At 35.0% G+C, this 15,925-nt stretch overlaps 1 protein-coding gene across 1 annotated transcript; it reads left to right on the top strand.

Annotated features, from left to right (window-relative positions):
- The first annotated feature begins 5,470 nt into the window (after positions 1-5,470).
- On the top strand, positions 5,471-15,694 carry LOC143534622 (uncharacterized). The gene is made up of 7 exons (XM_077029070.1): positions 5,471-5,579; positions 6,126-8,759; positions 8,879-9,421; positions 11,539-12,165; positions 13,268-14,002; positions 14,812-15,555; positions 15,649-15,694. The coding sequence occupies exons 2-7, from the start codon at positions 6,135-6,137 to the stop codon at positions 15,661-15,663; spliced, it is 5,289 nt and encodes a 1,762-aa protein (XP_076885185.1). The 5' UTR covers positions 5,471-5,579; positions 6,126-6,134; the 3' UTR covers positions 15,664-15,694.
- The last annotated feature ends 231 nt before the right edge of the window (positions 15,695-15,925 follow it).

Raw genomic sequence — 15,925 nt, 5'->3', positions numbered from 1 at the left:
AACTTTACCAACCTCTTTATTCTTCTCTTTCCGATAACTCGCGAGTTCGCGTTCCAATTCTGCAATTCTGACTGACTCGCTAGAAGTTGATTTAACTATTCGGGTAACCCCGACTTTTCGTCTTCGTTCAGCTGCTGCTTCTGACTTGGAATCCTCACACATAAACTCAAGGAAATCCCAATCATCCTCTTCTGTTTGGTTCAACAACATCCCATTATATGACAATTTCAAATACTTTCTGTCCTCGTAAGTCAACCCGTCAACAAAACACTTCACTAACTCCCACAACTCAATCTGGTGGTGCGGGCATTTCCTGATCATCTCCTTATAACGAATAAATGCCTCATGAAATAACTCACCCGGTGACTATGCAAAATGTCGAATCTCCATCCGGGCTTCGTTAGTCTTCGACTGCGAATAATACTCGTTAAGGAAAACCTGCTGCATCTCGGCCCAGCTCTCAATACTGTGCATCGGTAGCGAGTTGAACCAGTGTTTTGCTTTGTCTTTTAATGAAAACTGGACCAACCGCAACCGGACCTCATCATGATCATAAGTACCATCACCAATAGACCCGCAAATAGCTGAAAAATCTGACAAGTGTGAATACGGGTCTTCTGATCCCAGTCCGTGAAAATGGGGAACTATGTTGATGTAGGATGGACGGGATTTAAATGTCGGCTGTCCCTGAACACGCACCTGTGGGACAATCGGTGATGCACCATCTAAAATAGCCGGTCTGAACCGACTGTTAACACCCTGAACCGGAGGCCTGTAATTCCTTTGTCTAGCCCTCGGTTCCTCAAAACCTCCCCGATTAACCTGAATCGGCTGTCTCTGTTTCTACCGATACCTGCCTATACCACCTCGATCAAGATTTCTGTTCCTTCATCTGTTACCTCTCACCCTAACAGGTTCCTCAACCTCATCAACCTCTTCAACACGCAAACCCGCATTTTCATTTCTTGGGCCAAATTCCTCCTCATCTCCCTCTTCTTCATCTTCAGTGTGAATACTGACATGGTCAAACTCTTGAATAATTGGCTGTCGATGACGAGGGGTATTGTTCGGGGCTGATGGCCCGGGTCTGTCAATGTTTCGGTTTCGATTTCTGGAGTTTCGGGCTGAATTTTGGGGTTGTTGATTGGTATTTATTGGTGGTGGTAGGTCATTATTTGGTGGGTTTTGATTATTCGGTGGGTTTGGTTCAGGTTGGAAAACATTAATTTCGGGTGGTGGTTCTTGGTTTTGGTTTTGGTTCTGGTTTTGACCTTCCATATCTGGCTGTCTAATCTGAGCTCAGTTCTGCCGAGCTAACCGTTCAATTTCTGGCTCGTAAATCAGTGAAGAGTTTCTTCCTGAATGGCGGGTGTGCATAAACCTGTTACCTGCACAAATAGCACACACCGCGTAAAATGGGAAAATAAAACTAAACTACAAATAAAAATAAAAATAACAACTAAATTAAACTAACTTAACTAAGAAATCAATTAATCACAAAAACACTAAGCGCACTAACTCCCCCGCAACGGCGCCATTTTGATGCTAGACTGTCACTATCTAGTCAAAAACTATTAATTTAGTGTTCCTAATCACCTAAGCAAGCTAGGATAAGTAGGGTGTCAAACCACGAGGAGTATGCGGTCAGTGTGCAGTGAAACTGATTCCTAACATTATGAAGTAGTTCAAGTAAAGTGCTGATCACACTAGCAAACAGTTTGGTTTTATAGTAAACGAACAAGTAATCAAGTATTCAATCAATCAGACAAAGCAAATCACACCCGGGAATCCAAGTACGTAATCTAACAGCAAACTCATGCAACTTAACAGATAAACTATCATGTGTCAACTACAGACTGACTAACCGATTAAACCTTAGGCATCCACGCTCGCTAACACACAACACTGGTTATCAAACGGTCCCTGCCAGTGTGACTCAACTAAGGGCAAACGTATGCTTTCTTACAATTAATAGGTCAAAACAATCCTACAAGCAATTATCATAGCAACTGGCACACTAATCGTTCTGATCGAAATAAGCCTTAACTGACGTTGTGCACAATCATACTAGACATCAATACTCATAGATTAACATCAATGATAGTTACAATCAATTCGTTCTTAATACATGAGAAAAACTGAAAGATACAATACTCTACATCTCGGGTATGACTCGAAGGAACTATCCGCGCATCAGCATCTCTCGGGCTTCGATTATGATGTAATAGGACATGGATGATGCCTAGAGATGATTGGAAGTGATGATGGCTCTCCTTGATGCTCTAAAAATCGCTTGGAAGGTGAAGAATGACGTCTAGGGTCGTCCAAATGTGTTATATAATAAAACCCTAACTTTCACGATTTTGGGGACCATCGCGTAGCGCGATGGTCTCCTCTCCTAGTCCATCGCGCTACGCGATGGACCATAGTCAACGCATTCATTTACAGGGCATCGCGTAGCGTGATGCCCCACCTTCAACACCCATCGCGCTACGCGATGGGTCTCTTTTCTCAGCAAATCCAAATAAATGCCTCGGTTCACGTGCTGGACATCCTGGGTCTTCATTCCATGCTCGTACAGGCCCAAATTAAGCGCGTTAAGTACCTGTAGCCTGAAATACAATAAACATGTATGAAGTATCATAGTTCCTAAATAAACGAGTAAAACAACTAAGTTAACATACTAAAATATGTACATATAAACCGAACATCAATAGACTAAAAAATTACATGGTATGGATGTGTAGAGGTTCAAGAATTATAACATATATGGGTGCAAAAAAATTATAGGATATACATATATGCACGTTAACAGTTGACGTTCACTTATAAATTATCAATTACTTAGTTTATGAATTTTGATAAAAAAAAGGAGTTTTTGATCTTGATATCAAATGCATATATTTTTCTAAACCATGGATCATCCGTATAGTTTATTCAAAATTATCATTATCGTATTTGTAATACATGTACATTTATAAATTAAATAATTATAAGATATGTATATTAATAGATTAAAAAAGTACATGGTACGGATGTGTAGAGGTTAAATAATTATAACGTACATGGGTGCAAAAAAAATTATAGGATATACATATATACATGTTAACAATTGACGTTCACTTATAAATTATCGATTACCTAGTTTATGAAATTTGATAAAAATGCGGAGTTTTTGATCTAGATATCAAATGTATATATTTTTCTAAACCACGGATCATCCGTATAGTTTATTCAAAATTATTATTATCGTATTTGCAATACATGCACATTTATAAATTAAATAATTACAGGATATGTATATGAATGTATATGAACAGATTAAAAAAATATATGGTATGGATGTGTAGAGGTTAAATAATTATAACGTAAATGGGTGCAAAAAAATTATAGGATATACGTATATACACGTTAACAGTTGACATTTACTTATAAATTATCGATTACTTATTTTATGAAATTTAATAAAAAGGAAAGAAAAGAAAGAAAATAATACATACTTGAGACTATAAATGGATGAACATAATGGTTAGGAACTTGGGATATCTGCGTGTCTTTAAGGAAAATATTAAGGAATATTTCAAATATAGGGGTAGATACTAAACAAATAAAAATTATAAAATTAATCTATTATAAATATGTAAATAACTAGTGTAATTATTGTTTTGAACTAGAGTATGTATGCTATAAAAATAAAATAGTGTAATAATAATTATTATAGTTAAAAAGATATAGGGTAATAATAATTACTCTAATTATTTATACGTTTCTCACGTTAAAAGTCATTTGTATTTATCAATACACACGATATTAAGTGTGGCACTGCAAAATTATTAAATTAACAATAGGTGGTCTATATTCCTGCACAAACTTAAAGTTTAGCGTAAGTTTAGCGTGGACACAATGAGAAAACATACAACCAATTAATATTACCAATGGTGTTACAATGATAACGTAGGTCTAAAATAATAATTCGAGTATATACAACATATGATTCCAATGGATTGAGATTGATTTAATATGAACTATGTTAATGATAAAAAAATTGTATTTTGGGACTGTAGTGGTAATACCCTGATAAACAATCCGACAAGAAAGGGAGCGGCATCAAACACGAAAAAGACACAATGGACCCCAACATAACAACAAAGATTAGAGGGGACCCACATGGTTGTACCAGAGTATCTCGAGATAGCGGTAGTCCAAAGGAATCACATGGCAGTACCAAAGTATCCTAAGACAGCGATAGGAAATGGTCCCTCGGGAACCACGACTAGGATAGTATGATGTAGATGCGATAGGATTAAGTATTATGAATGAAGCATTTACAGTAAGAATGAAATGAAGTGATTGTCGTTTGATTATGAAATGAATCAAATATGCAACGTAATTAACGACAATTTAATGGCAATAGAGGAGAGAAATAAGAAAAAGGGCGAGTTAATCTCGGTAGCAGTAATTAAATACAAAAACTTAAATTGCTTATTAGGTTGAAGGGCAAATTGAACTAAATTCCTTCAATAAAGTCAGGATAGCAGTAATTAAGTTTAATATTGTTTCAATAAAGTCACCTGTACTTTTAACAATAATAACCACTTGAGTTATAATATTGTTCCGCATATTATCAGACAATTTTCTCAATTCAATGACCTAAATGAAGCAATTATTGAGTTTGATGGCCAATGAGTTGGTAGTGGAGTGGTAAGGAAAAGAATTGGTGTTCTATGTGACACAGGTTCAATTCCTGCCCCCCATCATTTCGTCGTCACTGGGTGATGACGCAATACCCAGGTTTATTCATCGGTTTGATCCTTGAACTGAACAAGTTTTATCACATACAAAACCCTCCTCTTTAAAAACAAAACTTGTATTATATCTAACTCTACTGCAAGACAATTACAAATGTACCAGAAACCAAGTTCAGTATTTTCATAACCTCAAACACTAAAAAAAAAAACATAAAAGCATCATCGCTTGTTGATATTATGCATTTGGTACACTTACAAGAGTCTTTTAACACTTGAAAAACAACTTACTTCCAGTCAAGCATGCCCAACAACCATAACACCTCATCTTCAGAATTAGCAGCATCACAAAAGTCCATTTCAATCCCAAAAACATTAATCACACTTTCATTTACATGTTCAATGAACAACGACGACATCCAAGCGTGAACCGTTGTTCACATACAAACATACAAGAAGCTAAATCGGGTCCTTCTAGTAGAGGATGAGTTTGATGATGTTGATAAGCTATAGGTATGAGTTGAAAATGAGATATGAAATGGGTTGAGGTGTGTATTATTATTATTATTATTATTATTATTATTATATATTTTTCCTGTTAAATGCCCCGGACGGTCATGTTGGCATCTCCAACAGTCACTTAAGTATCGTAAACTATACCGAATGCCATTATTGACCAGTACTGAATAATATATGTACCAGTGTTTGGTTATAAAATATAATGTATTACAACTTGTGGCTTGGAGTTCTTCTTATAGCCCAATCTCAAAAGTCATAACCTTATCCTACAAAATCCAAGTCTAATTCCTCAACCTCAAAGAATAAACTGAGAAGGTATTCTCTTTTCATTTTTATTTTTTACACGTTTCAATCTCAAAATAGTGAATGAATTAATCTAGAGGTTTGTGTAAGACCACTTTGTGTTAATAAGAAGCTAGTGTGTGTCACTGTGTGTGTATGTTTTTTTTTACATTTTTTGAAATAGTTAAAGCTAGAAGACTCTAAGTGTGTGGTTTTCAATTGAAACCCAATTAACCAAATAATGAAAATCTCCTAAATATCTACAAGAGCTAATTCACTTAATTAATTTGGTGCTTATTAACAATAGATCGAAGGCGATTAGGGGTTATGAACTTAGATCGAGTTGAATATATATTAGTTCTTTTCTCTTTTATTGCTTGAGTTCTATGTGTAGAATTTAAATAATTTGCTTTGTATAATTTGACTATGAGGGAAAACTTTAAATAATAACCATTGTATATATCTAAAGATTAAAGACACTGTTTTGTAAATTAATAGAGTAATGAATGCATGACTTTTGGTATTTATAGTTGTTACACTTGGCTATTAATTATATTTATTGTTTGTATAAAATTGCAGTTGTTAGAAATGGATTTTGTAAGTCCAGTTATTAGTCCTATTGTTGAATCTTTGTATATCCCCGTTAAGAAACGCGTATGTTTCTTGGTATACTCGACAAAGTATGTTAAAGATATGAAGGAGGAAATGGACCGATTGAAACTCGCAGAGCAAGATATTAAAGATAAAAAAAACATAGCTAATTCAAACAATCATGAGGTATCTCACCATGTGTACGCTTGGCTTGAAGATGTTAAACATATGAAGGATAAGACGCTAAATATTCCAGCGAACGGAGTCAGATGGTTCAATGTGGCAAAGAGATACAAAACAGGAAAACATTCTTATGCTATTCTCCGCCAGATAAAAGGTCTCATAGAACGAAAGAAATCGGATATCAGTTGGACAAATGAACAAAAATCTCTTGCTAAGGTACTATCCAACGTTGTAACAACACGCGATGGTACACAGTTTATCTTCGGGTCTAGAGATTTGATATTCAAGGAAGCATTGAAGTCCCTCCAACCAAATAACGAGGCGCACACGATGATTGCTTTATGTGGAATGGGTGGTGTAGGCAAGACCACAATGATGGAACAACTAAAGAATGCCGTAAAAGATCCGAAAATGTTTGATTGGGTTGTCAAGGTGGTGATTGGGGAAAACACAGACCCAATTTCTATTCAACAAGCTATTGCACAATACATTGGTAAAGATTTAACCGAAACAAATAAGGATGCAAGGGCTGATCGTCTTCGTGAAAAGTTGGTTGACATGTCAGAAGACGGGAAAAAGAAAATTTTGGTAATAATGGATGATATCTGGAAGGAGGTCGACCTCAAAGATGTCGGACTAAGTCCTTTGCCAAACGGGTTCAAGTTGTTGTTGACATCAAGATTTGAATACGTTTGCACTCAGATGGGTGTTAAACGTGATTCAATTTTTAATTTACGTGTCTTAAACGACGCTGAAGCCAAAACGTTGTTTTTTGGAATTGTGGGACCTATTTCAGAAGTCGACGATCCTCAACTCCAAAAGATAGGAGAAGATATCATGAAGAAATGCGGTGGTTTGCCTATAGCTATAATAACCATTGCTAAAAGTCTTAGCGGTAACATAAAGGAGGCATGGCAAAAGGCACTTTGGCGTTTAGAGAAAGATGACCTTAAAGACCTTGAAAGCATCACACATAGAATATTCGAGATGAGTTACGAAAATCTAAAAGAGGAAGACGATAAAGCGCTTTTTCTTCTTAGTGGCTTGTTTCCATACGATTTTGATATTCGTATAGAGGACTTGTTGAGGTACGGATGGGGATTGAACTTTTTTAAAGATGCCAAAACTATAGCTACAGCGAGACGCCATGTGAAGATTTGTGTTAACAACCTCATACGTGCAAACTTGTTGATCGAAAGTGATCACGCTGGATGTGTCAAAATGCATGATCTCGTGCGTGCTTTTGTTTTAAGTAATTTTTCGAAAGTAAAACAAGCATCCATTGTCAACTATGATAACATGTCTGCATTTACAAAAGATGTAGACAAGTCGTATGAAAGGATTCTATTAAAATGCACGGGTATGCCTGAATTCCCTATAAACTTTAATTACCCAAAACTCGCACTCTTAATTTTAATGGATGGGAATAAGCTCTTTAAGTTTCGCGAAGATAATTATGAAAGAATGAAAAAGCTTCAAGTTGTGTCTTATGAAAATTTCTCTATTCCATCGCTTTGGGTTACACACTTAACCAAACTTCGAACGTTATGTCTTCAATCATGCACATTGATGAATGACATTTCTTTTCTTGGAAGTCTTACCAACTTGGAAACATTGAGCCTTTCTAGATGTAACATAAGTTGGTTGCCGTCGACAATAGGGAACTTAAAGAAACTGACGTTGCTAGATTTGACGGGATGCGTTGACCTTCGTATTGATGATTGCGTCTTCCAAAACTTGGGAAGTCTTGAAGAGCTTTATATGAGAGCTTATAATGGTAGTCCCATTAGGTTCACAGACGCCAACTGTGACGAACTAGAGAAACTATCACAACGTCTTTCAACGTTAGAGTTGGAGTTTTATGAGAATAGGGCCCAACCAACAAATGTGTCCTTAAAGAACCTCGAAAGGTTTAGGATATCTATCGGCTGCGAGTTAGAGTACAATGAAAATGACTCATTCAGAAACACAATCAGTCTTTCCATTGACTGTAACGAGGTTCTAGAATGCGAGATAAGTGATTTGTTTGAAGAAACGGAGGAACTTCATTTACATGTGAAAGATATGAATCATCTCGAAGACGTTTCAATGCAACATTCCTTTTCTAGTTTAAGAGTTCTTCATGTTTATAAGTGCGTAGACTTGACGTGCCTCTTCACGATTCCTTTGGTAAGTGGTTTGAAGAAACTCGAGCGACTCACAATTTCTGATTGCCCTCTTCTCAAAGCATTGGTTGGCGAGAGTAGTGGAGTCGGGGTGATTAAATTTCAAAAGTTGAAGTTCATGTCTTTGGAGGGTCTACCGATGATGGTAAGTTTGGGCGACACTCGCATCGAATTACCAGAAATGGTGGAATTGATACTTGATAGCCTTCCCAACTTCACAAGTATTTATCCTGACGATAATATGTCTACAAAGAAATCATTATTGAACAAAGAGGTACACATTCATTTTGATTCTAACATCTAAACTTATAGATAATTTATATTTTATTATACATACCATATGATATATGATATTTATAGGTCTAACAAGGTTAATTAATAATTATTATGCAGGTTATGATTTCTAAGTTGGAGAAATTAGAAATTTCTAGGATGGAGAACATGCAGCAGATATGGCCATGTCAAATTTCTACCACTGAGATTAATAGCGTTTCAAGGCTGAGACACGTTATTGTGCGAGAATGTGATAGTCTTGTAAATCTTTTTCCGACCAATCCATTGCCATTACTGAATCATTTAGAAGAGCTTGAAGTTCATGAGTGTGGGTCTATTCAAGTGTTATTCAACATTGACTGCGGAAGTCTTTGTGGAATGGAGGGATACATTAGCAGGCTAAGAAGCATTAAGGTTGATGATTTAGGGAAGCTAAAAGAGATGTGGAGAATGAAAGGTTTAGATAACTATGAAACCCTCATCAATGGATTTAAATGTGTAGAAAGGATTGAGATCGAACGTTGTTACAACTTCACGAATATATTCACACCTACCACAACCAACTTTGATCTCAAAGCGCTTACTACGTACATTTCGTATAACACAGGGAAAGCTTTGGAAGGAAGGAATAGAATGGAAAAATCGACCGAGAATGACCAAGAGGTATGTCATATGATCCTATATGTTTTCATATTCTTTTAACTCCAAATTGGCTAAAAGTTTGTTTCTTGGTAACTATTGTTAAACTTTAAGCGGGTGAATCAAGAATACGAACACGAGATTTGTAGAACTCTCTACGACTCGTTTATTAAGAAAACAACAAACGAGAAAAACTTAATAATAATTAACACATTGATCCTAGGGTATATATAAACCCACAACTTTAATCCTATACTAACTCAAATACACAATTTGAATCCAAAACAAATAGGATTAAATAACATAAGACTAACTTATCTTATAATAAAAAATTAATTATTATCTATAATATATATAAACGAAAACCCTAAAATCCTACGTGTCGTGATGTGGTCGCTCCCCCATTTTATGGAAGCCACCAGATTGCTTAATTTTTAAATGGATGCCTCTCATTGATTTAACCCAAATTCATGGGTATGGGTCTTACCAAAACTAGATAGCTCTTAAACGGGTTATAAAATCTCATTAAATTAAAAATTAATTTTACCAATTATTTGATGTGAAAATCCTATAAAATATGGATATACTAAAATTTAATATCCAATTTAAAAAGAAAAAGATATTATTTATAGGGTTAGGTTATAATAGGAAGTATAGTTCTTGTAGGAAGGATAAAAAGTAATCTTGTCCATTGATTTTGAATATGGAGGGTTGAGATTAGTTTAAGGGGAAATCAAGTGTGAATACAATGTAAAGGGCAAAAAGGAATAACATATTTGTTGACTTTCTCTCTCCACATGCAAGGCACATGCCAAATTCCCCCATCATTTTAAAACGTTTATAACTTTTTTTACGACGTTTTTATTGAAAAACAAATTCACCATAATAACGAGTGTCTTTTTATCTTTCATATGAGTACCATATTGTAATATAAAATTAAAAAAAATTAGTGGGTTTTGTACCAAATTGTGTTTTACAAAATTGTGTTATATAATAGTATTTTTCATTGTGTTTTTTCCATTGTGTTTTTTACATTATGTCATGCAATTGTGTTTTTATCATTGTGTTTTTTTTTTCATTGTGTTTTTCATAGTATTTTCCATTATGTTTTTTCGGACTTTTCCGACGAGGTGGTGGCGGTGGGCAGTGGAGTGGTGGTGGTTGTAGGAGATGAATGAAGATATAATTGGGTTTTATGTAAGTGGGTTTTTGAAATTAATGTAAGTGGGTTTTAAAATTAAAGTAAGTGGGTTTTGATATTAAGGTGTTAGACTAAAATAACCTCCTTCCTAGCCTTTTTAGGAAAATCAAACTTCTTATTTGAACTTAACTCATTATTTATAATTAATAAACAATTTTGTAGTAAAAAACATAAGCGGGTAAGTGTCACCAAATCCAGATAGCTTTTAAACGGTACGTTATAACATATCATTTATTTATGAAACCCTTTCATCATCAAACCTTAATTATATTATTAATTTTCTTACAATAAAGAAAATTAAAATCCAAAAAATAATTAAGTATTAAAAAACGAAAAATGTAAAACAACCATTCTCTCAAGCCATCAGATTGCTTTATTTGTAAATGAAGGCTTCTCAAGCATTTGACCCAAATTCACGGGTAAATGTCTCACCAAACCCAGATAGCTCTTAAACGGATTATAACATCTCATTATATTAAAAAATAATCTCATCAAATATTTGATATGAAATCCTATGAAATAGGGATATATTAAAAATCAATATCCTATTTTATTTTAAAAAAAGATATTACTTATAATTAAGAAACAATTTTATAATAAAGAAAATAAATGGGTAATGGGTATCACCAAACCCAGATAGCTTTTAAACCGGATTATAACATATCATTTATTTGTGAAACCATTTCATCATCAAACCTCAAGTATATTAATTATTAAACTTTTACAATAAATAAAATTAAAATCCAAATATACATATATAAATATTAAAAACGAATAATGTAAGACAACCCCCCGTAATACGGGGGATAAAATCTAGTATTAAATATTCTTCAAGATTTTAGAAGCCTTCAATCTGGTTTGGTGTTGGACACGTTTAACAACTATATGTATGCATGTTGGAATGAAATTGTTAACTAAATTTATTTTTATAAACATGCAGATTAGGGTTATATCAGAAATGGAAGCTTATAATTCTAATGTCGCATATCCATCTTATCTTCTGCATACATGTTATTACCTTCAACATCTTCGATTAGGAGACGATGAAAGAGTGAAGGTGGTGTTTGATATGGATAATCCAACTAGTAGAGAGTTACCAACAATTCGAGATACTTCATCGCCACTACTGCTTCCTTATCTTAATACTCTAGAATTATACGAGTTGACGGAGATGAGTCATGTTTGGAAGTGTAATTGGAATAGATTCATAATGCCTCAACATCAACCTTTGGAGTTTCCATTCCATAATTTGGTAGACATATCCTTGTGGAATTGTCACAAAGTAAAGTACTTGTTTTCACCTCTAATGGTGAAATATATATCCAAGTTAAAGTGGATCAATATAGATGAATGTGATGGTATTGAAGAAATTATTTCAGATAGAGATGATGAAAATGGAGAAAATAATGAATCTTCATCTTCCCACAAAAACACCACAGTCTTTCCTCATTTGGACATTCTTGTGATTAGTAATCTGTCATGTTTAAAGTGTATCGATGGTCGTGACGCAAGGAGGAACGGAGGAATTTCCTCCGATGTTACTAATACCATTCATGATCAATTCCAGGTATGGTATTAGGATTATATGATTTGTAGAGACACCTACAACTTTTTTATTAAAAAGAATCACAAGCATGTGATTTAGAATGAAATAGTTTATGGTCTTATATAAAAAATGCATTTAAGAACTTAACTTTGGTGCCGCCAAGTGGCCCAGTATTTAAGAGCTTAACTTTGGTGCCGCAAGCGTCCGACTGGGCCACTTGGCGGCACCTTAGTGGTCGAAGACACTTTGTTTTTAGTTTTGAACCGTAAAGAACATAACATAAATCGATCAAATGCCAATTTTGTTTTTTCTTTTTTGTTTTAGTTCCGGTGACGTAATGAATGTCAGGGAACCGCCCGAATTTACGTAGACTCACCGCATTTTGTTTTAGCTCTGGTACCTTAACGAACGTAACAAAAACCAATCGAGTGCCAACATTGTATTTGTATTTATTTTTGTTTTTTTTTGTTTAAGTATGATACCATAACAAATGTAACTGAGACCGACATAATTTACGTAGACACACCGCCTCTACACCGAGAATTGACAACGTTCAGTTTTATCGAAGCCCTTGTTTTAGTTCCGATATCAACGCACGTAACCGAAACCGGCCACTTGGCAGCACATTAGTGGTCGATGACACGTTGTTTTTAGTTTTGGAATCGTAACGAACATAACGTAAATCGATCAAATGCCAATTTTGTTTTTTCTTTTTTTGTTTTAGTTCCGGTACCGTAACGAATGTGAGGGAACCGCCGAATTTACATAGACTCACCGCATTTTGTTTTAGCTCTGCTACCTTAACGAACGTAACAAAAAACCAACATTGTTTTTTTTTTGTTCAAGTATGATACCGTAACAAATGTAACCGAGACCGACCGAATTTACGTAGACACACCGCCTCTACACCGAGAATTGACAACGTTAAGGTTTTATCGACGCCCTAGTTTTAGTTCCGATACCCTAACGCACGTAACTGAAACCGATCGAATTTGTGTCGACTTGCCGCCTCAATGTCCATGGACCGGCAACTCTTGGGTTTTACGACCGTCCGGGTTTTACCGACCTGTCGGGTGTAACACTAGTTGTAAAATAAATATGATATGTAGCTTATAATGGAGAGGATTTAGTTTACTGCTTTCTGAAAGTTGAAAAACTCAAATATATCATGACATTATACATATTAATATGTGATTTATTGCAGACTGCTCAAGTGATTATCAGTACTTGTTGGTCATTGTGCCAATACATCAGACAGATCTCCATAGACAATTGCGATACATTGCGAAATCTAATTCCATGGTACGCCGCAGGAAAAATGAAAAAGCTTGAAAAACTGAAAATAAAGTTTTGCAAAACCATGATGGAGGTATTCGAAAGTGATCCGATCAACAACGGAAATGCTACATTAACAAGCCCGACACTAAAAGACGTTTATGTTGTTGTCCCTCAACTCTCCAACCTAAAGAGCGTGCATATCATCGGGTGCGACATTCTATCACATGTGTTCACTTTCTCCACTCTTGAAAGCCTCAAGCAACTCAAAGAGCTGAAAGTAGAAAGATGCCACGCAATACAAGTGATCGTAAAGGAAGAAAACGGGACGTCCTCAAAAGTTGTGGCGTTTCCTCGTATAGAGACGCTTGCACTTGATGATTTACCAAACCTTAAGGGTTTCTTCTTGGGAACGAATAGCTTTCGTTGGCCCTCGTTGGATAATGTTATGATCAATGATTGTCCTCAATTGATGGTGTTTACATCTGGTGAGTCGAACACTGCGAAGCTCAAGTATATACACACAAGCTTAGGCAAGCATAGCCTTGAATGCGGTCTTAACTTTCGTGGAACGATCGATCAGGTACGATATGTAAAGAAATGTTTTGGATTATCTAGTGAAGTAACAATACCATGTAAAGGTATTACCTTAGGGCGCGTTCGTTTTACAGAATGGAATGTAATGGAATTGGAATTTGTGTAGGATTTGGAATTGAAAGGAATTGGATTTAGAATCTGAACATTTCAATAAGAATTGGAATTAGAATTTGAAGGAATGAAATCCAATTCCATTATTGATGTGTTTGTTTGACAAATGAATTGTAATCTACCACAAATGAATTGGAATCGGTTTTTTTTAACGAAGATAACGGTGGAAACATTTTAGTTTTTTTGTTTTTTATTTACATTTTGCGTTATGATTTTTATTATTATTATTATTATTATTATTTTTTTTTTTGAATTTTTTAGGGTTTTCTATTAAGATCAAAAACCCCTCAAAAAAATATTCAAAAATAATTAAAAAAATTCATAACTCAAAATATAAATCAAAAACAAAAAAAATACAAAAAAACGCAAATATTTTATTCGTTGTCCTCGTTAAAAAAAAACTTCGAGAAAATATTCCAATGGAATTCACTTGAAATCCTCCACATTTTGGAAAGATTTGGAATCCCTTTATTTAAAGGAATTTGAAGGAACTGAATTCAAATTCTTTGACTACCGAACGCACCATTTTGGATTCCCATGAATTAAGATTCCAATTCCAACAAAACAAACACGCCATGTGATGGGATTTTAATTCCAATTCCTTTGAATTCCCACGAATTCTGTGAAACGAACGCGCCCTAAGGCATTAACGCCTTGTGTTTTTCTTTTGTGATGTTGATGCAGACCGCATTCCCAAGTTCAGATCCTATTATTTCAAAAGGAATGCCTTGCTCTTTCCATAATTTGGTAGAATTATCTATGCGGGATAGAGATATCGATACAATTATTCCGTTTAAGGCGTTGCTACAATTGCAAAAGCTTGAAAAGATTCATTTAAAGTCATGTAATTCCGCCGAGGAGGTATTTGAAGTGGGACCACAAGGGACAGACAGTAGCGGTCTTAATGAACCGCAAACTGTTGTCAAGGTTCCAAACCTTAGACAAGTGAACTTAGAGTATCTAGATGGACTCAAATATTTATGGAAGTGCAACCAATGGATGGTTTTGGAGTTTCCAAATTTAACAAGTGTGTCTATTCACCTTTGCTATAGTTTGGAACATGTTTTTACATGTGCAATGGTTGGTAGTCTACTTCAACTCCAAAACTTGCATATTAGTATGTGTGACAATATAGAGGTAATTGTCAAAGAAGAAGAAGGCTCCGATGGGAAAGTAAATGAGATTGCGTTACCTCGTCTAAAGTCCCTAAAACTAGAATATCTTTCGAGTCTCAAGGGATTTTGTTTAGGGAGTAAATCTTTTTCATGGCCGTTGTTGGATACTCTACAAATCAACAAATGCCTCTCGATCAAAGTTTTCACCAAGGGACATTTGGCTACGCCGAAGCTGAAAGCAATAGAGACAAGTTTTGGGCTGTGTTATGTACGAGGAGAACTCAACGCCTTTATTAAGACCAAACAAGAAGAGGTATGTATTTGTAGGTCATTATGTTGTTTCCTTCCTTGATGGTTATGAAAAAGGCTAATTTTCACCGATTTTTGGCTCATCATTTTACTGCAGGGGCATCAATTCTAGAACATGCAGATCATATGTTTTATTTGCAAGGTTTTTAAAGGTTTTCCCCGGATCGAAAGGCTAATGTATCCCAATGTGGTGAATTTAACCGGTAGCCAATTTGAAGGAGTCGCTAGCAAAAAAAAAATTAATTATTGTTTTGTAACTTGTTTATTCACAGTAACCTTATATTTCATATTAAACTTGAAAACCAATAACTAGTAACAAATTTTCAGATTTATTTAATTCAAGTCATTTAGCAGTACTTGTGAAATGGACCAAA

Source organism: Bidens hawaiensis, unplaced genomic scaffold (assembly GCF_021521415.1).
Source record: "Bidens hawaiensis isolate Kalapana, Puna unplaced genomic scaffold, B.hawaiensis_p1.1 tig00010251_1, whole genome shotgun sequence".
Classification (NCBI taxonomy): domain Eukaryota; kingdom Viridiplantae; phylum Streptophyta; class Magnoliopsida; order Asterales; family Asteraceae; genus Bidens; species Bidens hawaiensis.
Note: the sequence above shows the minus strand (reverse complement) of the source record. Positions and strands in the feature narration are given on the sequence as shown.